General features: G+C 47.5%; 1 protein-coding gene across 2 annotated transcripts; it reads left to right on the plus strand.

The window, feature by feature from the left end:
* The first annotated feature begins 1,648 nt into the window (after positions 1-1,648).
* On the plus strand, positions 1,649-24,242 carry NR1H2 (nuclear receptor subfamily 1 group H member 2). 2 transcript variants are annotated; one of them, XM_081884247.1, is made up of 10 exons: positions 1,649-1,806; positions 4,666-4,793; positions 6,792-6,869; positions 7,227-7,349; positions 8,267-8,536; positions 11,809-12,053; positions 17,152-17,331; positions 19,770-19,869; positions 22,473-22,681; positions 23,592-24,242. In XM_081884247.1, exons 3-10 carry the CDS (start codon positions 6,830-6,832, stop codon positions 23,736-23,738), a joined length of 1,314 nt encoding a protein of 437 aa, XP_081740373.1. In that variant the 5' UTR covers positions 1,649-1,806; positions 4,666-4,793; positions 6,792-6,829; the 3' UTR covers positions 23,739-24,242. The 2 variants fall into 2 exon arrangements, with proteins under 2 accessions (XP_081740373.1, XP_081740374.1); XM_081884248.1 differs by having other exon boundaries at positions 7,230-7,349.
* Positions 24,243-25,840: the final 1,598 nt, after the last annotated feature.

Here is a 25,840-nt window from a genome sequence, read left to right on the forward strand (position 1 = left end):
GTCGGGGGCGGGGCTTCGATTTAACCCCTGCTGGGCGTTGCGATGACGTGTAGCGTTCGGGAAACAAAGCGGGAATCCACAGAATGAATTGTGCGCAAAAAAGGAATCCTCGAAAGCGGAGGGTGTCCTTTGCGCTTGGAGGAGAGGGCGCTGAGGAGTTTATTTGTGTATTTATTTTTGGGAAATTATTGAATTTATAGACCTCCTTATACCCGAATGTCTCAGGGCGGTTCACAGAATAAAATCAGAATAAAAAACCTATGGAGCTGGCTGGGTATCCAGAGATCAATGCCCTGCGAAGTCCAAAAAGACGAAAACACAACAAAAAGCACTGGGTGGCCTTGAGAAAATGATGTAATTTGTCTGCCAATTGAGACGTCTCCATCTCAATCGAAGAAACGCTGGCATTTAGAACGACCGGCAGTGATATAGTTTTATTAAATTTCCACAAATTTCACATAGAATTCCAATACACAATACATTTTTTTATTTTGTATTATCGACTTCCCATCCCCTTTCCCGTGTTTTTTTTATTCTATCTCACACGCCCTATCTTCACTTATTTATATCATAACCATAATAACAATAATCTCTCATTATTTCTCTTGCTCATAGTTCAAATCCCGCTCGCGAATTCATCATATTATAACATTTCTTTAAATAGCCCGAAAAAGGCTTCCATTCTTCCATAAAATATCATTAAGTTCTTCTATTTTAGCTTTGCTGATTCAGCACAATCCGTGACTTTGCTTCTCCATTCTTCTTTGGTGGGAACTTCTTCATCTTTCCATTTCTGTGATTAGAACAACCGGCAATAAGATAAAATCTGATGTTGCTCACTGAGGGCTTAGTAAGAGAAAGAATTGTAAAAACAATAAAGCTTCTGGAAGACTTTTTGCACCATTAGGTGAGTGTGAAAGACCGAATTGAACTGGAGAGAAGAGTTTTGATTTTTAATAAATCCTTCTTTTCTTCCGGGGAGCTCAGGCTTGCATGCGTCGCTCTTCCCCACCCCATTTTAAAGCAACCCTTTGAGTGTCAGGGGACTTGGCTGTTTTTGCACAATAGCAGGAACCGTGAAGTTGAAATTTCAGCAGCATAACCCGTAAGAGTCCATAATATGTATTTTTCTCCCCATCATGGTGCCCATTCTCGAATTGCTATTTACTATTATTATGAATTTTTATACCATTTAATGCCAAAACAGGCTTCTGGGCAGTTTTACGAGGAGAAAAAGCGGTTACACAAACAAGGACACGCACACATTTAAAACACACTGCTTCTCTCCCAAAGAATCCTGAGAACTGTAGTTTAGCCCCGTCCCAGAGCTACAATTCCCAACGCCTGCAAACTACATTTCCCAGGATTCTTTGGGAGCAAGCCGTTCGCTTGCAAGATTATGTTGGGCGCGCAGTTACACAGCCAGCGTTTTGGGGAGACGGATCCACGTGAAATCCTCAACATTATCCTAGGGAGCCACCGAATCGCCGCTTTCCTGCGTGACTGGGGAAAAAATATGCAATGGCCCTTCAGGATTGCGACTTGCTCCCAATACTACTGCGCACCCGAGGAGCTCTCCTCTCCCTCTCCGGGATATTCCGGTGCGCGCACTGCAGACCACGGCTCCTTGCGCTGGCCGGGAAGGTGGGGAGGCGCCTGCCGGAGAAGGGGTGGTTTCCCAGGCTGGAAAGGGAAGTGACGCCTAGCAAGGGTTCCCGGAAGCGCCTTGATCCTGTGTGCGAGACAGTGTTTTCACTTTTTTTGGATACCCAAGCGGAGAGGTTGCAGGAGAGCCAGAAAAGATAGGTAAAAGTCGGGGCTGCGACGCACGAGAGGTGGCCGCGAGGTCCGGGACGGATCCGTGGGGAGGGGGCTGGGATCGGGGCCGCGGGACACGCACACCCGCAAGTGCGTGGGTCTCCCCCACGAGAAAGTGCCAACATCTGGCGGAGAGAGAACCCCCCCCCCTTTTCATCCACCCCCGCACCCCGGGGGCTCGGCGCGGGCAGTCGATCTCAGCGGTTTGCTGCGCCATCGCTTGCACGGTTTGCTCGGAGGCAACTTCCGCCGTGTCCAGAGGGGCTTTATACTTAGGATCGCAGACTCGCGAGCACCGAGGGTCCCTAATCATGGCACTTGCGCAGCAAGGGTCTCGGGCGGGGGAGGGCATAGACGTAGCCGGGATTTATGTTAGGGGGCGGCACGACACCCACCTGTCATCATCATCCTCTGTCTGGCTTGGAATGAAATGTCTCAGCAACAACAGTTGTTTTGACTTACTTTCTTTTGACCCCAAGCGCTCAGAAAAATCTGTCAAAGCCTTCCTACAATTTCTACTTTTTATTTACTAGATTTAACCCCCCCTACCCAGCTATCCCCAGGGGTGGGGGATGCCTCACTTCCAAGGAGGGTAATGGCATATGGGGGAGAATAATAATAATAATAATAATAATAATAATAATAATAATAATAATAATAATAATTTATTATTTGTACCCCGCCCATCTGGCTGGGTTTCCCCAGCCACTCTGGGCGGCTTCCAACAAAGATGAAAGATACACTAAAATGTCACATATTAAAAACTTCCCTGAACAGGGCTGCCTTCAGATGTCTTCTGAATGTCAGGTAGATGTTTATCGCTTTGACATCTGATGGGAGGGCGTTCCACAGGGCGGGCGCCACTACCGAGAAGGCCCTCTGCCTGGTTGCCTGTAACGTGGCCTCTCGCAGTGAGGGAACCGCCAGAAGGCCCTCGGAGCTGGACCTCAGTGCTGGCAGAACGATGGGAGAGGAGACGCTCCTTCAGATATACTGGACCGAGGCCGTTTAGGGCTTTAAAGGTCAGCACCAACACTTTGAATTGTGCTCGGAAACGTACTGGGAGCCAATGTAGGTCTTTCAAGACCGGTGTTATATGGTCTCGGCGGCCGCTCCCAGTCACCAGTCTAGCTTCGCCTTTTCAGTTTGATCTGCAAGAGACCACCTGCCCCTGTTTGAGACCCCCCACCATCAGCAAATACACTGAGGAAGTGGAAAGAAGAGATGTCAATTTGTTGTTGTTGTTTAGTCGTGTCCGACTCATCATGACCCCGTGGACCAGAGCACGCCAGGCACTCCTGTCTTCCACTGCCTCCTGCAGTTTGGTCAAACTCATGCTGGTAGCTTCGAGAACACCGTCCAACCATCTTGTCCCTGTCGTCCCCTTCTCCTTGTGCCCTCCATCTTTCCCAACATCAGGGTTTTTTCCAGGGAGTCTTCTCTTCTCATGAGGTGGCCAAAGTATTGGAGCCTCAGCTTCAGGATATGTCCTTCCAGTGAGCACTCAGGGCTGATTTCCTTATAAGTCCTCAAAGGCCCTGGAGAGAAACAGAGAGTTGCTGTGGGGAATGGCAGAGCCTTTGAAAGCTATGCCCAGGGTTGTAGGCAATTGGAACCTGCTCTGGTTTGTGGCGTTGGAACAAAATGCCATGCTGAGTAGCAGCTCAGTTGTGAAGAGGCTGAGCTATGAATCTTGGAGTTCCTGCTTTGAGTCTCGCCTCTGCCACAAAGCCGCTTTACGCAAGCCCCCACCGTCTGGAATACTGGGTGTGGGTTGGAAGGAATAAGTTGGGAACTGCAACACCATGTTGCAGTGTGAAGTGCAACATCTGTTCAGGATGTCGGCCATCTTCCAGGATAATAAATTAAACGCCCTCACCCCAACATTTGTCCCTTCAACACACCCCAGCCAGTCAGCATTTCACAGCCATTGAGCACGCACAGTCTTTTTTGGCCTGTTGTGATTCCCCTCGCCCCCTTCTAAAGATGTTCCTGCTCTTCTGCAAAGCTTGGAATCCCCTTCAATTTACTCATACCTCCCTCTTCTGCCATTTTGACTCACCTCTGAACTCACAGGGGGTGGCGATATGATACAGTACGATATCTTTATTGCCATTGTCTCATACAGAACAATGAAATTGAAAAATTTACATAAGACATTCAAAAACTCCTAAAAACTCTGAAACCCCATTTTAAATTGCAATATACTCCTATAGAGACTCCTTATGCTACGTTTAAAACCAGAATTGCATTTGGGTAGAACTGTTTCTCAGGCGGCTAGTCCTAGTCTTTATAACCCTGTACCTTCTTCCAGAAGGCAGAAGCTGAAAGAGATCATTTCCTGGGTCCGTACTATCTCTGCAGCTGTATTGCTAAGTTTCCTTACAGCTGGGGTAGCAAACTTTGTGCCTTCCAGATGGCGCACTCCGACTCCCATCAGTCCCAGCCGGCGTGACCAATGGGCAGGGATGATGGGAGTTGTAGTTCAGAAACAGCTGGCATGTACCATATTTGCAACCCCTGCCTTGTGCGTATTTCTTGAGATTGTCGGGATCTCCATAGCTAGCTCAGAACTTTGTGTATGTCGTTTAACATAGCCCAGTTGGTAGAGCATGAGGCTCTCAATCCCAGGGTTGTGGGTTTGAGCCCTACATTGGGCAAAAAGATTGCTGCATCGAAGGGGGTTGGACCAAATGACCCTTCCAACTCTACATTTTGGGAAATGTAAAAGGCTAGTGTGTCAAACTGGAGGAGGAAGAGGGATTTTCCCTCTTTCATCCAGCATGTATAGAACGCATGGGAAAATGAGGGGGATATGTTGATACCTGTCTCCTCTTTCCCTTTCAGGTTGCATCCTGCCCCCAGGTCTGTTGTTTGGCCGACTGCCCCTCCTCCCCACAGCTGTGCTTCTGCCCCATAAGCCCTGCCATGTGGCTGTCAAATAGCTGAGTCTCTTCCCCACTGTGGGGAGAAAGGTGAGTTTTAAGGGCAAGTGCCCCTCATCTGCATTTTCTCATAGTACGTGGGGAAAAGTGGGTGGGAAATGTTTCAGTGTGTGTGTCACACACACAGAGAACACGTATATGTGTGTGTGTGTATATCAGTGAAAAGCTGTAAAAGATGTGAGTGAAACAGTAGGCGAGAGGAAACTTCATGGGCAGGGAAATACGGAACCAAAAGGCAGTCAGAGCAATCCTAATTATAGGAAGGTGGTGTATCTTAGGCCAGTGTAAGTTAACCTGTTGCAAATTCTGTCCAGGAAACTCTAGGGTGGAGGCTGCTGCCAACTGAGCCAGCAGGCGAGTGTGGACTCAAGCATTGAGGATTGGGTCCTTTTAGGTTGCATGGCCAAGTTGAACAGGCGTTAAGTCTCTCCTTGCATTGCCTCACCCTCACAACGCCCCTGGAACACACCTTTTCAGGGACTCACAAAGTTGCAGTGGAATGAGGGACTCACGATTCAGCTGGACTCCGGCTGAGCGGGAAAAGCCCAAGGTTTGCCAAAATGCATCACCTCTCTTCCCTTATAAATAATATACCTTCTGACGTTGTGCTGACCATTTTGGGGAGAAGGCTCCAGAAGTGTGTGAAGAAGACTCAGAGCCCCATAAAAATCTTCTGGAGTAGAAAATAAGAGCGTAAGGAGAGCGTTGCCTCTGAGAAGCCCATGTTAGGTATTGCAGGGAACGGCCTTCTCCCATTGTTGCCTCCCAGTAACTGAAGCTCCACAAATATATATGGAGCAATGGAGGCTTCATTCAACCATCAGAGCTCAGAGATGTCAATTTGTTTGCCATGAATTTGTGCAAGTCCTCTTTTAGAGCTGTCTAAACTAGTAGCCGTCTTTGCATCTTGACGCAGCAGCCTCCCTACCTTCATTTTAGGAGAAGTTGAATGCAGAAGTACCTTCTTTAATCCCTCTTGAATCGATGGTTTTTAAAGTGCATAGGGTGACCCAGAGTTTGAATTTATGGGCGATGGACATCAGCATGGCAGGAGATAGGACTGGCCCTACCATTGGGCAGAGAAATATGGCCTCGGGTGGCTTCTTTTGGGTGTCATGTAAAGGCAGCAAATGTATTGTCGTCATACTTTTTTGCTCGCAGGCAAAAGCCCCTATGGGATTTTCTGCCTCAGGTATCTAATAATTTGCCAGCCTTGAGCTGCTGTGGCCTTTGACTCAGAGATGGAAGTTGGTTTAATTTCCTGTGCCGCTTCAGGCAGCAAAATGCCTTGGGCTGGCCTTCGTAGGAATTACCAGGTGTAGGCCAGAAGAGGCCCTTCATTCCCTCCTTGAACGTAGGAAGTTAACAGGAAGCAGATGCTGTATTTGGACGGCTCTTTTTCCACCCCTTCAGAAATAAATAGCAGGAGGACCAAATTGCAGCACCCCCAAATTTTCCCCATCAAATTAAATCACCTCCTCCCTGCCCCCGACCCTCCAAGATGCACCATGAGGAAATGCTGCTTTTCTCCCTTTTCCATGGAAATGGAGGAGAAATGAGGAAGCAGGCTGATGGAGGCCTACATTGGCACTATCCATTTTTAAAAGTGTCATAGCACATTAAACAGCCTTGGGTTTCCCCACAAATAACTCTGAGAACTGTGGTTTGCTAAGGGGGGTGAAAATGGTTAGGAGGCCCCCTATTGCCCTCCCCTCCCGCAGATATAATTCCTAGAATTCCCTATAAAGAGAGACTTGAGTATTAAACCACTCTAGAAATTTGAGCTCTGAGGAGGGCAATTGGGGCTTGCTCAAGAGTTACACCACCTTTGTGAAACTTGCTGGTTAATGCTTGCTAAAGAGAGGTGCAGGAGGTCCCTGGTTCAGGAGGACTGGGAATCTCCCCTACTTGAAAGCCCAGAGAGTTGCTGTTGGTCAGAGCAGAATACACTGAGGTAGATGGTTTAACTTGGTATATAGCCGTTTCTTAAAATGGCTGAACTGTCTCTGTTTGTCTGCCTGATTCCAGGGCTGGCTATGCAATGCTGCTGTGGCTGACACCCTGAGATGGCCAAAACGGGCACCAATGAACTTCAGTTACCACTGGGTAAGCCACCTACTGAAACCTACTTAACACTTGCCTCCCCTCCCCCCCCCGCCAAACAGCCCACTACTACCAAATGGACAACAGAACAGTGGCGTAGCGTGGGGGTGCAGGGGGGGCCGGCCGCACCGGGCGCAACATCTGGGGGTTAGGGTTAGGGGGCGCAAATCCACGGGTTAGGGGGCACAAATTACTTGCCTTGCCCCGGGTGCTGACAACCCACGCTACGCCACTGCAACAGAAGCAGGCTTTTTAAAGAAAACAATATAACTCTTTGGTTTTTCTTCACTTCCTTGCCTCATTCTCCATTGCTATTCTTTCTCCCCCCCCCCCAAAAAAAAACCAACACCCCACACGCAGAAGATGGGGAGCCCGCTTCTCAGGTCAAAGACGAGTGGTCAAAGGAAAAGCCAGAGTCTCAGAGCACTGTGAAAATCGAGGTGGTTTGCACAGACGATGGAGAGAGCTCTACGCACAGTGCGGGTGAGTTTGAGAAGAATGTAGACGGCTTTGTATTTCTTTAATTGAATTTTTTTGGCTGTTGATTCCTGCATTGAATTGCAGAGGGTTGGACGAGATGATCCTTCCAACTATGTATTTCTGTGATTCTGTGGTCCTTCTATTCCTTAAGGCCTTTACAAATGTGAGTTTAACAATCGCTCAGTGTCAGCAAATAATAATGCCAGCGGCTTTTTACTTCAGCCTCCGGTTCTTAAGTTGGCTTGTTAGAACCAAACATAGCAATAATAATGATAAATAATAATAATTTTATTATTTTTCCCCTGCCCATTCGCATGGGTTTCCCCAGCCACTCTGGGCAGCTCCCAGTGGAATAATAAAAACATGATAAAACATCAAACATTAAAACACTTCCCTAAACAGGGCTGCCTTCAGATGTATCCTAAAAGTCAGTTGTTTATTTCCTTGACATCTGAAGGGAGGGTGTTCCACAGGGGAGGGCACCACTACCGAGAAGGCCTTCTGCTTGGTTAATGTTAACCATGGTTTCCTGTGTCAGACAACACAACAAAACTGTGGTTAGCCAAACACGGAAGTGAAAGACCCCAAACTCCACCCTTCAGCCAAGTGGGAGGAGGAAGGCAACAGGTAAGCCTGTGAGGAGGTGAGGCTGGTTCACAACTCCATAAATAAACCAAGAATGGGAAGCCTGCAGCCCTCCAGTCGGTGCCAGGCTACAGCTCTCGTCATCATCCCTGGCCATGCCGGCAAGGACTTGTGGGAGCAGAAGTTGGGCAACATCTGCAAGGCCACAGGTTCCCTGCTCCTGTGCCAGATCATAGTTTAGCATGGTGCCCAATGCGGACATCGTAACCAAGAAGCCGGGGGGGGGGGGGCGAAGCTCGCAGGCATCTCTTAAGCCACTTTTCTTCCCCCTACAGCTGAGGAGCCGACCCGCAAGCGCAAGAAGGGCCCTGCCCCCAAGATGCTGGGTGATGAAGTGTGCAGCGTGTGCGGGGACAAAGCCTCGGGATTCCACTACAACGTCCTCAGCTGCGAGGGTTGCAAGGGCTTCTTCCGGCGCAGCGTCATCAAGGGGGCGCAGTATACCTGCAAGGGCAGTGGGCAGTGCCACATGGACATGTACATGCGCCGGAAGTGCCAGGAGTGCCGTTTGAAGAAGTGCCGGCAGGCGGGCATGCGAGAGGAATGTGAGTAGTCGGCGAGAAGAGGCACAGCTGAGATCTGGGGTGACAAAGGCTTGGGGGAAAGGGGCAAAAATGGAATTTGTTTGCCTGCTTTGTTTTCTTTTTTAAGCAGGCCCAGGGAGGAAGCCTACCGGACTCCAACTCCCATCAGCCCCAGCCAGCATGGATAATGGGAGTTGGAGTCCGGCAAAATCGGGAGGGCCAGAGGTTCCCCAGCCCTGTTTTAAATATTTTATATCCCACCTTTCCACTACTGTAGACTTAAGCGTAGTTTACAAATTCCAGATTATTAGTACAATTTATATACCACCCTTCATCAAAAGATCCCAGGGTGATGTACAACATTAAAAACGCATTACAGAACATTAGTAATAAAAGCATAAAAAACCATTATGGCAGACAGACAACTAATAAAATAGTTACTGTATTTTTCACTCTATAAGATGCACCCGACCATAAGACGCACCTAGTTTTTAGAGGAGGAAAACAAGAAAAAAAAATATTCTGAATCAAATGTTGTTGAAGAGGCTTTGCACGGCTATTGCTGAAGCCAGAACAGCAAGAGGGATTGCTGCACAGCTCTCCCTCTTGCTGTTTTGGCTTCTGGGATAGCAGTGCAGCCTGCATTCGCTCCATAAGACGCACAAACATTTCCCCTTACTTTTTAGGAGGGAAAAGGTGCGTCTTATAGAACGAAAAATACAGAAAAATACGGTAATAACAGTCCTCTTCCCCCACACTTTCACAGGCCATCAGATTATTTAATAGCCATAGGCCTGGGCAAAGAGGAATGTTTTAGCCTGGCCCCTAAAGACATGTAATTCTGGCGCCAGACGAGCTTCTCTGTGGAGAGCATTCCGCAGTCAGGCCTGTTCTCTTGTTGCCACCCTCCAAACCTCTCTGCGATGGGGAACATAGAGAAGGCCCTCAGATGACATGCACACGGTCCGGTTCAGTTTGTATGGGAAGAGGTGACACTTAAGGTATCCTTAAGGTTAAGGGCTGTATCCAAGCTTAGCCATTATCAGAGCCATTCAAGTAAATCAGCATTATAATTAGGTTTGTATCCCGCCTTTCCTCCCCAAGGAGCCAAGGGCGGCAAACAGATGCACGATTGTAAAACAATTAAAGCATTCTAAAAACAACCACTATTAGAAAACATCCCAAAGCAGTTAATGGTTAAAAATGTGCTTCCGTCCAACAATCTTGGGGTTGCTAGGAACAGTATTCCTCAGCCACCAAACGCCGGGGTAAACAGGAATGTTGTCAGAATACTCCCGAAAGTGAATAGTGATGGAGACAGGCGCAACTCACCAGAGAGGGCATTCCACAAGCAGGGGGCCACCATTGAAAGGCCCTGTTGTGTGCCTAATTGGACAGCGAACAAGGCCCACGTGACAAACCTAGGTCCATTAACTTCAGTAGTTCCTGCTCTGGGTAGAACTTGCTTCGATACAACGCTAAGATTGCAAGCACTGGTCGTCAATAACTCTTGGCAACTCTTGTTCTTGTCCTGACCCTCCCCTGCTTGTGTCCCCTCCAGAGAGAGGGAGACAGGGATTTGTGGTGTTTTCAATGCTGTCAGCCAACATAACTGGGGGGTTTGGTGAGCCCCTGTCCCCCTCCGCAGCTGGGGAGAGAGATGGGAGCTCATCTTCCTTGTGCTACATCTCAGATGCTCAAAAAACAGAAGTCCCACAGCTCTCCGAAGATCAGTGCAACACGAGGGAGAACTGCTGCCGTTCTTCTGTGGTTCTGAAACCAGCCCGTCCTCACAGAATCTGCCTTTTCTAAGCCCAGAGGAAGGGGGGGTGCTGCGCTCTCGCCGGAGCGAAAGTGCATCTGTAGATCCATGATCCCAGCAATACATCATACAGTGGTACGTCAGGTTACAGATGCTTCAGTTTAAAAACTCTGCTAACCCAGAAATAGTGCCTCGGGTTAAGAATTTTACCTCAGGATGAGAACAGAAATTGTGTAGTTGCGGCACAGCGGCAGGCTCCATTAGCTAAAGTGGTACCTCAGGTTAAGAACAGTTTCAGGTTAAGAATGGACCTCCAGAATGAATTAAGTTCTTAACCCGAGGTACCACTGTAAATTGCTGGCGACAAACAACTTGTAAAAAAAAAGATTTAAAACAGGTTTCCTCAAATTCGGCCCTCCAGATGTTTTGAGACTACAGCTTCCATCATCCCTGACCACTGGTCCTGCTAGCTAGGGATCATGGGAGTTGTAGGCCAAAAACATCTGGAGGGCCAAGTTTGAGGAAGTCTGATTTAAAATAATACAGAGCGGGGGGGGGGGGCGAATCTGTAACCCTCCAGATATGTTGCTAAACTACAACTCCCATCAGGTGCGCCGGCTTGCCCCCGCAGCAGCGGATGCCCAGGGCTGCGCGACGTGCTACGTGGAACTTTGTAGGTGCCTGGCCCCTTCTTTGAAAATTTGTGGGTGCCTGGGCACCCATGGCTCCCCACATAGATGGCACCTATGACTCCCATCGTCCCTGAAAATTGGCCATGCTGGCTGGGGCACATGGGATCTGGAGTCTGAGCCACACAGAAACCAGCAATTTGGTTACCAAAAAAACGCACTTCTAAAGGCAGTTCATGTTAATTAGAAAGTTGGACAAATAGGGAAGATGTGTCATCGTGTCTAAATGTTAGTAATGGTTGCAGGAGACAGAGTTCAGGGAGACATTTCATAGCCAGGGACTTCAGAGGATGAGTCAGAGGTTGAGTCAGAGGATTGGGGATGCTGATAATAATAATTTTTTATAATAATAAAAAAAATTATTTATACCCCACCCTCCCCATCCAAGACCAGGCTCAGGGTAGCTAACAACCAATAATAAAAACAAGTTGATTAAAATACAGCTAAAAAAACAAGATTAAAATACAACATTAAAACATTAAAATGCAGCCTCTTCACAGGAGGAGAAAGGAAAAAAGAAAGAGGGGGAGGGAATCAAATTGATTCTAAGCCAAAGGCCAGGTGGAACAACTCTGTCTTACAGGCCCTGCGGAAAGAAATCAGATCCCGTAGGGCCCTGGTCTCATGAGACAGAGCGTTCCACCAGGCCGGAGCCAGTGTTGAAAAGGCCCTGGCTCTGGTTGAGGCTAATCATATTCCTTAGGGCCCGGGACCTCTAGGGTGTTGCTGTTTATGGACCTTAAGGTCCTCCATGGGGCATACCAGGATATAGCAGGAACAACTGAGATTCTCTCTGTGATCCTACTTGATCTCAATAACTCCTCCCCTCTCCTTCTCTCTAGGTGTTTTGTCGGAAGAGCAGATCCGTAAGAAGAAGATTCGTAAACAGCAGGAGGGAGAAGGGGCGTCGGGAGGCGAGGGGGGCGGAGGCGAGGTTCTCAGAGTACCGCCTCTGCCCTGCAACCCCTCTTTGCCCCACCCCGAACCAGCTCCCCTCACGCCCCAGCAGGAGGGCATGATCCGGCAGCTGGTAGCAGCGCAACAGCAGTGCAACAAGAGGAGCTTCAGTGACCAGCCCAAAGTCACGGTAATCGAAGACGATCTTAGTGATGGGAGTATGGGCGTGCAGGTTATGTGAAGTTCATCTCTCGTTCGTATCGCGTCCCAGCTCTGATGCTCCAGAAATGCCTGACTTTATTAGATAGATAGATGATAGATAGATAGATAGATAGATAGATAGATAGATAGATAGATAATTTATTATGGTCGGAGACCAGCTTATAAAACACACTTGGGGGTACAATCCCAGAAGGAAAACAAACATTTAAAACAATGTGCAACAATAAATTTAAAATTTATAAATGTGATAAGCGTATAGACACTTAAAACTTTAAGATAAGCTACCACGGAGAGATGACCCAGAGACACCCATGGAACAGAGTTTGGGGGTTTTCTTAACAAACTAGTTTGAGTCAGGGGATGGTCTGTGTCTACAGATCTGTACACGGAATCTGGCGACCATTCGGGTCATCTTATGATCTTTGCCTAACAGGAAAAGGTCAAATTTTTGCTTTTCCGGGAGGTCTGCGAGCCTCACCAGCAGGGGATCGATGGTCTCACTACGTGTCTCTTCATAAAAGGGACACCTAAAAAACAAGTGCTCTGGGCTTCCTATATCTGCCAATAAACAGGTGCAAAGCCTCTGAGCATATGGGACATTTTAAAAGGATCCTTCCAGGACCGGCGAGGGCAGAGCCGAGCTTCTGGTGAGCGTAAAAGCCCTTCTTGCATTTTTGGTTACAAGAAAGAAGAGATATGCTGCCGGTGCGGCTATATTATCTCTCGATTTCTCCAATTTTATAGTCTGGGCACCTTGAGCAGTCCTGTTGTCTCTCGGTGTCTGTGATTCTTTGCCTGACCGTAGCTTTTGCCTGGCCCAACCCCAGACTTAGAAGGGCTTGAACCTTACTTTATTATTTCTAGCCTGGTTCTGCTCTTGAAACCTTGAACGTTGCACTTGACTCCTTCATGTAAGCCTTGTAAGGTACACCACTAAGCCCCACTGCATCTTCCAGAGAGCCCCAGAGTCCTGAGAAAGTGGAGGCCGCTATATGCTGTTCCAGGGGCTTCTTCCAATAGCTGAATGCAGCACTAAACCATGATTGCTTCTCAGCCTTTTGGCTAAGATCAGGCCTGGGTACAAGTTGAGGTTTTCAGGACTAGCTGCAACAAGACTTGAAGTTGTATGCACACACACACACCATCCTCTGGGACATCCACAAAGAGGAGATTAACCACCGTTTAGTGTTATGTTTAAACCCTAAACAGTGGTTAGCCTTAATTATAGTCTGTGAAAACAAGCCAACTTCATAAACCATGGTTTGCAGCAGATTTTGTTTCCACTAACCATAGTTACGGCTAACCATGGCTTGTCTTTGTTTGGACATCGCTGTAAGCTGCAGTTAGTATAAAATGGGGGCAAAAGCTTCTGGACGACTCCTTTGGCTACTCTGGACAAAATGGGGGAGCATTCAAACTTGAGGCTTATCGTGGCTTATTCCCATAACTTGGAAATGCAACCTCTGTGCCAGTCTGGGACAGGAACATGGCTTATACTAGTCAGGGGAAGATTGAGGTAGTTTGGATCCCAGGCCACAGAGAGGCTAGGCTGACCTCAACTAGAGCCAGGGCTTTCTCGGCCGCGGCTCCAATCTGGTGGAACGCTCTGTCACAAGAGACTAGGGCCCTGCGGGACCTGACATCTTTCCACAGGGCCTGCAAGACAGAGCTGTTCCACCAGGCCTTTGGCCAGGGCACAGTCTGACCTCCTCCTCTGGCAATCAGCACAGAATTTTGCTTAATGGTTGCCATCAATTTGATTTTAATTAATTTTATAATGAATGTTTTTAGAATGTTGGATTATTTTGATTGTTGTTAGCCGCCCTGAGCCCAGCTTCGGCTGGGGAGGGCGGGATATAAATAAAATTTATTATTATTTATTATTATTATTGGAAGCCTTCATAAATTGATAGGGCAGGGGCAGTATAAGCACTCAAAGCTGCATTTCATGCTTCCTGTCACGCATACATGCCCACACAGATCCCTGGCCCTCTCTTCATATGCATGTGCCTCCCCATAGACCAGGCTTGTATTCTACAACTTGCCTGGTTGCCACAGGCGACCAAAATTCCCATGCAGGTGCATGAGAAGGACTCCCATCAGCTCATTGTTCCTGTGTTTGCTGCAGCACAAGGCAAGTCTCTTCCTCCCCAGCCAGCCCAGAAATTTAGCAGACTGGTCCCAGCAAAGGAAAAATGGATACAAAAACTTATGGAATGTGCAGAAATGGCAACTCTTACCAGAAGAATAAGAAATCAAGATAGCAAACTTTTTATAAAAAGAACGGAAATGGTTTATTGAATATGTGCAGATAAATTGTAAAACAGATAAGAACACTGGCAGGATTACAGTATTGTGATAACCTGCAGTTTCATAGGGGTATACAGTGGTACCTCTGGTTGCGAATGGGTCCGTTCCGGAGCCCCGTTCTCAACATGAGCAGAACTAGGCCACATAAGTTAGTATAAAATGGGGGCAAAAGCTTCTGGACGACTCCTTTGGCTACTCTGGACAAAATGGGGGAGCATTCAAACTTGCGCGCCGCGATTCGCCGCAACGTCATTTTGAGCGTCTGCACATGCGCAAGCAATGAAACCCAGAAATAACCCTTTCCGGTACTTCCGGCTCACTGCGGGGCGCAACCTGAAGAGATTTAACCTGAAGCAAACGTAACAAGAGGTATGGCTGTATATTTAAAGAAGATGAAGAAATGAGCAAATGGAGTTAATTTGGATATGCAGAAGATATTAAAAATAAATTTAAGGAACCGCAGAAAGAAGGGGAAGGAAGTCAAGTTTTGAAATGTCAAAATGATTGTAAAATCAGTGAAATGTTTAAACCTGAAAAGTATAAAAAAGAAATTTAGCAGGCTGAAAGAAAGGGGATGAATCACTCTATTCCTCCCTGCTCCACTAGTCAGCTTGGTGGAAAGCCATTTTTTTAATTTTATTTTTAACCAGCCTGCTAAGAGACTAGTCGCCTGCATTTCCATTCCGGTTGCTGAGCTGGCAGTTTCTTCTTCTCCACAGTCAGCATGGAAGTGCAGCAACAAACAATTATACATTGCTGGCTTGTAACTTCTGTGGTTTTATTTCTAAGGCTGCCGCCCATCTCCCAGGCGCTCCCGTACACCCTGTCTGTGGAATGTCCCCCTTTCCCCAATCTTTTCCCCTTTTCCCTCTCCAGCTACAATGCATTCTTCCCTGCAAATCCAGTCGCCTGTCCCAGAGCAGACTCCTGCCCCCTCATTGCTCACCAACACATGATGACTGGTGCTTTTGAATTGCCTGCACCAAAGCAAGGTTATATAATAATAATAATAATAATAATAACAATTTATTATTTATACCCCGCCCATCTGGCTGGGCCTCCCCAGCCACTCTGGGCGGCTTCCAAAAGAATATTAAAATACTGTGATACATCAAACATTAAAAGCATCCCTAAATAAAAGAGATTGGGTGGGGTGGGGGAGGAGAATGAGAAGCAGACACTTCTCTGTTTCCCAGCAGCCCTTTCTGCCCCTTACTTTTGCAAAGAAAGTGGAGAGGGCTGTCAGGGTGGGGAAGACTTCTGGCAATGGGAGCAGGGCTGTGAGTTTCAAGGGGGGCGGATCTGGGCTCTCTCAGGAAGACCTTAAAGGATGGATGCAGGAGCATGTTGCAACATGTCAACGTCTGCACCCATTTTTGCTGGTCCTAGAAACATCGGAATGGGCTCTGTAGCTGGTCTTCCTTACCCCAACACAACACAATTAAACGGGTTCAAATGGGAATACAGTGGTACCTTGGGTTAAGTACAGTGGTACCTCAGGTTACAGACGCTTCAGGTTACAGACTCCACTAACCCAGAAATAGTACCTCGGGTTAAGAACTTTGCTTCAGGATGAGAACAGAAATCGTGCAGCGGCGGTGCAGCGGCAGCAGGAGGCCCCATTAGCTAAAGTGGTGCTTCAGGTTAAGAACAGTTTCAGGTTAAGAACAGACCTCCAGAACGAATTAAGTTCTTAACCCGAGGTACCACTGTACTTAATTTGTTCCGGAGGTCCGTTCTTAACCTGAAGCACCACTTTAGTTAATGGGGCCTCCCGCTGCCACCACACGATTTCTGTTCTCATCCTGAAGCAAAGTTCTTAACCCGAGGTACTATTTCTGGGTTAGCGGAGTCTGTAACCTGAAATGTATATAACCTGAAGCGTATGTAACCCGAGGTACCACTGTAAAAGGCACGTCTTTCAGAGACGGGCCCGACTTCTGAACCAGACCAGTATCCCCATTTCCTATCTTGAACCAAGATGCTTATTTATCCTGATAAGAAGAAACAAAAACAAACCTTGAATTGGCCTGCCTTGCTCAATCTGCCTTGATAGGTTAGTTAAACAAGTTATGTACACAGCAAGTGCCGTGTTTAACATTGACTTGCACCTGAGTTTACCAGATGTATAGAACACCTCGCATAATTTTGGGGTCCTTGGAGCCAGGATGTTTAAATTTGTTTAATCTGTTTTTACCCCTGATTTCCCTTCCATTTCAATCCTCTTCCTCTGCCGCCACCCCCATCACAAAAGATGTTTTCTTGACTCAAGAATCATAAAATCATAGAACTCTAGATCATCTTGTCCAAACCTCTGCAATGCAGGAATATGCAGCTGTTCCTTATGAGGATCGAACCTGCAACCTTGGTGTTATCAGCACCATGCTCTAACCAGCTGAGCTATCCAGGCCCTGTTCAATGTACTCAGAATGGGTACATTTTGCTGGACGTGTGGGGAGAGTCATGGTAATCCTGGTGGTTAAGAAGAACAACCAGGGGAGAGTTGGGGAGCATGGGTTTCTGGATCTTGTTTGGAAGGGATCCCAGGCTCTTGTCTTCTTGATTCCCACCCTCCCCCTTGTCAATCATAGAGGGTGGGTGAGAGATTTGGAGAGCAGTTTGGGGGTAAGGCTTAGGATTGCATCGGCGAAGCCTGTGCATTGTTAAGGGTCTCCTGCCCTAGACTGACCTCGTTTCTCTCTTTCTCTCTCCTTCCATGTTTCTTCTCCTGCCCCTGCCTGCCTGCTACTCACCAGCCCTGGCCTATGGGCAGCGACCCCAACAGCCGGGAAGCACGGCAACAGCGCTTCGCCCATTTCACAGAGCTGGCCATCATCTCGGTGCAGGAGATTGTGGACTTTGCCAAGCAGGTTCCTGGCTTCCTACAGCTGTCGCGGGAGGACCAGATCGCGCTGCTCAAAGCCTCCACCATCGAGGTGAGCAAGAGCGGGGTAGAGCGTCTCCTGCTTCTCCCCACTCGTCACTTACGAATTATATGGCCGCGATCCTAACCGTATCTGCTCAGAAGTAAGTCCTGCTGAATTCACTGGGGTCTGCTCCCAGGTAAGTGGGGGCAGGACTACAGCATTAGCATCTTAAACCAGCTAGAAACATTGCTTCCCGTCCGGGAGGTTTTGGTTCTCTTTACATAGCTGAAGAAGCTTGGAAGAACCGGCAGATCCCACAGCAGTGAAGACCCAGGAAGTAGAATCTTGGTAGGGGAGCCAGTGATTTTAATGCTAAAGTCTGCAGCTTCCGTTCCTGGCATTTGTCGGTAAAAAGGGCGGCTTAATCGATGGTGCGAATGAGTTTCCTGGCTTTCCTGACGGCCTCGGTCCAGTATACCTGAAGGAGCGTCTCCACCTCCATTGTTCTGCCCAGACACTGAGGTCCAGTGCCGAGGACCTTCTGGTGGTTCCCTCGCTACGAGAAGCCAAGTTACAGGGAACCAAGCAGAGGGCCTTCTCGGTAGTGGCACCCACCCTGTGGAACGCCTCCCATCAGATATCAAAGAGAAAAATAACTACCAGACTTTTAGAAGACATCTGAAGGCAGCCCTGTTTAGGGAAGCTTTTAATGTTTAATAGGTTATTGTATTTTAGTGTTTTGCTGGAAGCCGCCCAGAGTGGCTAGGAAACCCAGCCAGATGGGTGGGGTATTAATTATTATTATTATTATTATTATTATTATTATTATTATTATTATTATTATACCCTGGAGAGTCACTGCAATCCGACGAGATGCTATAGGGACAGATCTTCTGCTTTTAATATGCAGCAGTTTCCTTTATTCCGAATCCAAGTGGCAGCAGGCCTGCTGCTTCCAGAGACAAACAAGGCCTGAAATTCTACTGTGAAAGCAACTTGAGGGTAATTGCAGTGTGTGGGAGAAAAATGAGCGCAAGACAAGAGGCTGGATTTCTAACTGGTGATGGTTTTAGATTTAGCATGATGTAGGTTGGGATGCTCATGTGATTGAATCCGGGGGTGGAGGTGGGCGTGGAAAGCCAGCATTTCAGGGAGAATTGTTCTGTCTAAGCACTAAAATGTTAGCTTTCCGTAATGCATTGATTTATTATTATTATTATTATTATTATTATTTATTTATTATTTTGGTGGAGCACAATTCAGTCCAATGAATCTGAAGTGGTACAGTCCGCACATGTGTTTACCGGCTCAGTGAATGTCTTAAAGTTATTGTGGGAACAGAATGCCTGGTTCTAGATTTGCTCTAAACCATAGTTTAGCATAGCAGGGATAAACTTCACTGCGTCTGAAACCTATGAGCTCCCCCTGCGCCTCTCCTCCTTAGGCACAGCCACAGTTTGGAAGCCATTGCTTAATGCTTTTGCTAAACCACAGTGTCATGCTGGCCCAAATTGTAATGAATATTAATTTCAATTTGTTTGAAAGAAGCCAGATTCAAATGGTAGTTAAAATTAACCACAATAGGTAAAGGTAAAGGGACCCCTGACCATTAGGTCCAGTGACGGACGACTCTGGAGTTGCGGCTCACTCTGTCACGGGGATTCGAACCGCCAACCTTCTGATCGGCAAGTCCTAGGCTCTGTGGTTTAACCCACAGCGCCACCGATGGCACAATAAACTGTAGCTATGAAAAACAGGAGCTTCCCAACTCCTTGCAGCCGCACTAGAGGATTGCCATCCTAAACAATGGTCTAACGCCACCAATGTGAATCACAGTTTGTGTTTGATATGTATTTCCACTCTTCTTGTTGTGTTGATTCCAGACCGAGACGGTGGAACACAGGTCCCATTGAATCAATTAAAATCAAGTCATCACTAACGTAGTTCCCACTGAAATAAATGGGACCAAAGTTTCACTAACTCTAGCCACCTTCACACCTTATCTTGAAAGCTCTATGATACCATTTGCAACAGTCATAGCTTCCCGCATAGGATTCTGGGAGCTGTAGATTGTAAAGGGTGCTGAGGGTTGTTAGGAGACCTCCATTCCCCTCACAGAGCTACAGTTCTCAAGAGCAGTTTAACCCATCAATCCCATTTACCTGGGAACTGACTCTACCTTGGGATCCCAGATGGTTGTTGGACTACAACTCCCATCATCCCTAGCTGGAAAGACCAGCGGTCATGGATGATGGGTGTTGTAGTTCAAGAACATCTGAGGACCCAAGATTGAGAAAGGCTGCTCTCACCACTTCATCACACTGGAAATGTGGGAAACGATGAAGGAAGGAAGAGAATGGGTTTAACTTAGGGCAGGAAAGTGGGGGGGAAGGTGCCTGGAACTTATGTGGCCTAGTCAGTTAGTCCATATATGTCTGTGCCATGTATGCTGGACAGTTTTTTTCCAAGATAGGGGTACAACTTCACCCCCTGCTCTGCCTCCACAGATCATGCTTTTGGAGACGGCAAGACGCTACAACCACGAGACCCAGTGCATCACGTTTCTTAAGGATTTCACCTACAGCAAGGACGACTTTCACCGTGCAGGTGAGGTGGGAAAGGAGAAGGTATGTGTGGGCTGTGAGGGGCTCCTTCCAGAAAATTCTTTCCCCTGGAGTGGCAGGCCAGAAGAATACCAAGTACCAGGAAGGAAGATCAATACCTTTTGAGGGTGTATGTGAGCGTTTCTGTCCTACTTCACGGATCAAGGACACACCCAGACCTCCGGTCAGATTAAGCTCACACCGACAAACTCTGTTTTTGTGTGTTGTTGTGTCAAGCTCTCTCCAGAACAGCTGCCTCTGCTCAGGAAAGAGCTTCTTTCTAAAGAAAATTATGTTACGCCTTTTGCATTTTTGCCCTTGTTTTTACTTTGCCAGGGGGTCATAAATAAAGCACAGCGAGGGGTTGGGGAGCCCCAGCAGTTGTCTCATCCAGGCTATTGCCACACACGAGGCTCATTCCTCTCACTAGATGTGGAAATGACAGGGCATCGCAGCACCCAGCATGTCTGAACAGAGTTGCAACTCCCCTCCCGAAAGAATCTCCTTGCTAGCACTGATTTTGCAGTGAGATTAGCAAAGCTTTGGCAGACTCTGGCCAAGTACAGAAGTCGTATCTTGAATGGAAAGGTAGCAGGTGCATTTTTTTCTTCTTCCAATTTTTTGGGAGTAGATTTGAAAGTTGAAGGGTTTTTTGTGGGGGGCAGTGGGACTTCTTTTGTTTTTTTAAGAAGGCAGTTTGAGGATTTTCATATGCATTCAAGGTTACACATTTGTCTGGCCTGGAGCATCAAGAGTTGGTCTGCTTTTCAGGTGATTCACACCATTAATTCCTTTGCATATCAACAATTATCTACTTACAAGTCAGGTGAAAGGACAGCCTAAGGATGGCTGTGTTGCCATGGCATGTTTGACACGAGTTTGCATTCCTTTTTAGCCTTCTTTCTTTCTGCAGCATTGGGCCTGACAAGGGGGCAGTACCACTAAGAGATCTGGAATCCAGTCGGTTTCCTTACTAGGGTTGATTCCAGTTCATCTCGTATTTTGTATTTCTTTAAAGCAAATAAAGGGTGTGTCTATCTCAGACCCTCTGGCTTGGCTTCTCTCTGTTCTGCCTGTTCAGTGTGCAGTTTGTTATGCATCACGCTCTGAGGAGGTCCTTTTCTGCCAGAGGGAAACAAATATGTAAATATGGCTTCACAATCTCCATGCTTCCTGTCTCTGCTTGTAGTTTGTTTCTGGCGAGGATTTGCTTGCACTGCTTTCCCAGATGTTTCCCAGGCACAAGTCTGGCTCCATCTGCACTGTACATTTAAAGCAGTATCATACCACTTTAAACAGTCTCTCCCCAAGGAATCCTGGGAAGTCTAGTCCTGAGAGTTGTTAGGAGACCCTCTACTCCCCTCACAGAGCTACAATTCCTACAGTGGTTTAACCACCAATCCCAGGGAACTCTAGGAATTGTAGCTCTGTGAGGCACTTCCCTTCCTATTGCTTTTCTTTGTCCCAGAGCTAGCAAAGTGCCGTGCTCAGGATTTTGTGCAGGGCTTTTCGGGTGCTTCTGATCAGCAGTGCCTTTTCTGCAGTGGCTCCCATTTGTGGAATGCTCTCCCCAGGGAGGTTCAGCTGGCTCCTTCATTATGCAGTCGTACCTTGGATCCCAAACGCCTTACAAGTCGAATGTTTTGGCTCCTGAATGCTGCAAACCCGGAAGTGACTGTTCCGGTTTGCGAAGTATTTCTGGAAGCTGAACGTCTGATGGGGCTTCCACAGCTTCCAATTGGCTGCAGGAGCTTCCTGCAGCCAATCAGAAGCCGTGCTTTGGTTTCCGAAGCATTCCTCTTCAGCCATTCCTTCTCCTTCTCCTCCTCCTTCCTACCCCGCCCATCTGGCTGGGTTCCCTGTAGCTTCACTTCTTCCCGTGAGGGAACCAGGCAGAAGGCTCTCGGAGCTAGATCTCCGTGTCCGGGCTGAACAATGGAGGTAGAGATGCTCCTTCAGGTATACAGGCCCTGATTGACAACCGATGCCCTTTTAAATGTGTTGTGGGAGAAAACTCAGTTTTCGAACGTCTCAGCTGCCGAACGTTTCACAAGCCAAACGCCGATAACCCTGGAAGTGAATGCTTCCATTTTTGAACGCGCCTCAGAAGTCGAACAACTTCCAAAGCGTGTTTCTCAATTTTCCCTGTTGAACTTTGCTGACAGCCTTTGATACTTGGTTTTCAAACATTTTGGAAGTTGAACAGATTTCCGGAATGGGTTGTGTTCGAAAACCAAGGTTACACTTTATTGGTTTGTTTTTGTTCTTCTATATATTTTGTGTTTTTATATTGCAATTTTATGTGGTGAACTGCCCTGAGATCTATGGATGAAGGGCAGTGTAGAAATTTAATCAACAACAACAACACCGCCTTTAGTCCCGGCCATGTCTTTACCTGCCTCACACCTGACAGTGACATCAGCTATAGACCAGGGGGTTGTGGCTCAGTCAGAATGGCTTTGCAGGTAAATTGGGGACAAATGGTGGGCCTAATCTGGCCTGGTGAAACCAAAGGACAATATATGTCTCTGTGTGGCCATGAGCGAGGTGCGTTCTCTTTCCCTGACGCTCCGGCTTTCGTTTCCTTCCTCCTCGTTTTACCATCAGGTCTGCAGGTAGAGTTCATCAACCCCATCTTCGAGTTCTCTCGGGCCATGCGGCAGCTGCAGCTGGACGATGCCGAATACGCCCTCCTCATCGCTATCAACATCTTCTCAGCCGACCGGCCCAACGTGCAGGACCACGGCCTGGTGGAAGCTCTCCAACAGCCCTACATCGAGGCCCTCAGCTCTTATATCCGCCTCCACCGCCCACAGGTGTCTGGGGGTGTGTGGGCATGGAAGACTGGGGCAATGAATGTGCAGGGCGGGTGGTGAAGTTGCTGTGATGGGAAATCGTTTGAGCAGGCGAAGAGGCAAAAAATATTTGGACGCCTCACAGAATTTGCTCTTGGGCTGCGGCCAAGCACCGCCCGCCGAGACAGCCGCTGGTTCCCCTGCTGGGTTCAAGAGAGATTCCTAATCCTGAAACCTTTACGTCTCCTGCTTGGTGGGAAGAAAAAAAACATAATTTAAGTCACCTCCTCCCCTTTGGCTGCAGAGAAAGGAATAGCAAGGAATGGAAAATAGCAGTGGGCCCTAAAATTGAGGTTACAGGGGAATAGGAGGAGGAGCTGCCTTGATGCACTGGTCCATTTAGCTGAGTATTGTCTATTCTAACTGGCGTCACCTCTTCAGGGTTTCAGAAGGGAGCTTTTCTCAGCCCTGCCTGAGGGGGAATGAACCTGAAATAATAATAATAATAATAATAATGATGATGATGATGATGATGATGTGTATATATATACACACACACCCTGCCCATCTGGCTGGGTTTCCCCAGACACTCTGGGCAGCTCCCAACAGAATATCAAAAACACAACAAAACATCAAACATTAAAAACTTCCCTAAACAGGGCTGCCTTCAGATGTCTTCTAAAAGTCAGGTAGTTGTTTATTTCCTTGACATCTGATGGGAGGGCGCCACCACCGAGAAGGCCCTCTGCCTGGTTCCCTGTAGTTTCACTTCTCTCAGTGAGGGAACTGTCAGAAGGCCCTCAGAGCTGGACCTCGGTGTCCCTATTACATCTCCATCTGCTAGGTGTCTTAGATAGCCCTTCCAGTAGCAAACGTGAGTGGGAGGGTGCCTGACCAACCCTTGTGTTTTCCTCTCCTCTGGCTTTTTCAGGACCACCTGATGTTTCCGCGCATGTTGATGAAACTGGTCAGCCTACGGACCTTGAGCAGCGTGCACTCTGAGCAGGTCTTCGCTTTGCGTCTTCAAGACAAGAAACTTCCGCCGCTTCTCTCTGAGATCTGGGATGTACACGAGTAGACATTTTTTGGGGTGGGAGGGGACAGATGGGGGAGCGTACAGACGTCTCTCCTTCTCTCTCTCTCTGTTTCTCTTTTTCTCTCTTAACGCACGTACTCCTTTTCTTGGAATCCTTCCACAGACTCTTTTGAACCTCAGCATTAGGACTTGTAACTGATGGACTCATCCCACCAGAGGAACTGCATCAAGGGGGTTTTACTAAGCACTTTTTTCCCGTCTCGCCCCCTCCCCAACCCCCATATACTTGTACTTCCTACAGAGCTTGCCTTCCCCGCTTCTGGTTTTGGGGAGGTGTCGGTCACATTTGTGCTTCTGGGGTGCGTAGGGGAAAGATGCAAGGGGGCTGCCCCCTCCCCACAAAGACTCATTTCTCCTGCTCTTGAAGAATGAACACCCCCCGCCCTACGTGACATTCTAGGTGTGCCCCACTGGGGAGGGGGTGGCCTGGTATGGGGGGGCTATGCCCAGAAAAAATAAAAAATAAATCCGATCATGACAAACCAAGCATCTGGCCTGGTGTTGATGGTATGTGTGAATGGAAAGAGAATAATAATAATAATAATAATAATAATAATAATAATACAGTGGTACCTCGGGTTACATACCCTTCAGGTTACAGACTCCACTAACCCAGAAATAGTACCTCGGGTTAAGAACTTTGCTTCAGGATGAAAACAGAAATTGTGCTGCGGCAATGCAGAGACAGCAGGAAGCCCCATTAGCTAAAGTGGTGCTTCAGGTTAAGAACAGTTTCAGGTTAGGTACGGACCTCCAGAACGAATTAAGTACTTAACCTGAGGTACCACTGTAATAATAATAATAATAATAATTTTACTGTTTGCACCCCGCTCACCTGGCTGTGCTGCCCCAGCCACTCTAGGCAACTTCTAACACATATAAAAACGTAACATCAAACATTAAAAACTTCCCAATACAGGGCTGCCTTCAGGTGTCTTCTAAAGCTTGTGTTCTTTATCTCCTTGACATCTGATGGAAGGGTGTTTCAACAGGGAGGGTGCCACTACCAAGAAGGCCCTCTGCCTGATCCCCAGTAACTTCAATTCTCGCAGTGAGGGAACAGCCACAAGGCCCTTGGAGCTGGACCTCAGTGTCTGGGCTGAACAAGTGGAAGTGCTCCTTCAGGTATACAGGGCTGAGACCGTTTAGGGCTTTAAAGGTTTGGCCTATAGCATTGAGGGATGGGTTGAGAGCAGAAGCCCAGACCAATTCGGAGGGTAGGGATGGGAGACATTACTAATGGCTTTAAGAGAAAATTAGATCAGTTTGTGGAGGAGAAAGCTTAAGTTCTTCCTCCACTATTGGAGACGGTATGCCTCTGAATACCAGTATCTGGGAACCACAAGCTAGGAGAGAGCATTGTTGAACTTGGGTCTTCTTTGCAGACTTTGAATCTGGTTGGTCAGTGTGAGAATAGGATGCTGGCCTAGATGGATGCTGGCCTAGATGGACCTTTGGTCTGATCCAACAGGGCTCTCCCTGTGTTGTTATTAAGAAATATTTGAGGCCTGTAGGCCAAAGAGGATTGGAGCCTGCCTTGGTGGTGGTGGGTGTACGTCCTCCAGAGCAATAGCAGGTTTTCTGGCAGCTATAAGAGATCTAGTTGATGCAGAGAATGTATATGTCAGTGCAGAGTGGAGTCTTGGACGAGTGAGATTCTGGTTGAAATCCTCACTCAGTTATGAAGCACACTTGGTGGGCCAGTAATTTCTCTCAGCGTGAGCTTCCTCACAAGTTTGTTGCGAAGGTGCAATAGATGGAGAGAGAGAGGAATATCTCCAACTCTTTGGCGTTCTTTGGAGAAGAGACAAGATAAAAACTGAAATGGGATCCAGAAGTCCTAGATTTCTAAAAAAAAAACTAAAAAAAACTTGAGTGATAAAAGCTCTTAGCTTATTGGAATGGCCTTGGAGCCAGTGGGTTTGGGCCAGGTTAATGATCCGTCCTTAAACATACTTACTAGGGAGTAAGTCCCATTGAATTCATTAAGATTTACCTGTTTAGGATTGCATTACAGTCATACCTTGGAAGTCGAACAGAATCCATTCCAGAAGTCCGTTCAACTTCCAAGACATTCAGAAATC

This window comes from Podarcis melisellensis (genome assembly GCF_964234715.1).
Source record: "Podarcis melisellensis genome assembly, chromosome: 13".
Classification (NCBI taxonomy): domain Eukaryota; kingdom Metazoa; phylum Chordata; class Lepidosauria; order Squamata; family Lacertidae; genus Podarcis; species Podarcis melisellensis.

Coding starts and splice junctions, on each gene's coding strand:
- NR1H2 (XM_081884247.1), top strand. CDS start 6,830: ATGGCCAAAACGGGCACCAATGAACTTCAGTTACCACTGG. Junction 7,350..8,266: donor GAGCTCTACGCACAGTGCGG/GTGAGTTTGAGA, acceptor TTCCCCCTACAG/CTGAGGAGCCGACCCGCAAG. Junction 12,054..17,151: donor GTGACCAGCCCAAAGTCACG/GTAATCGAAGAC, acceptor GCTACTCACCAG/CCCTGGCCTATGGGCAGCGA.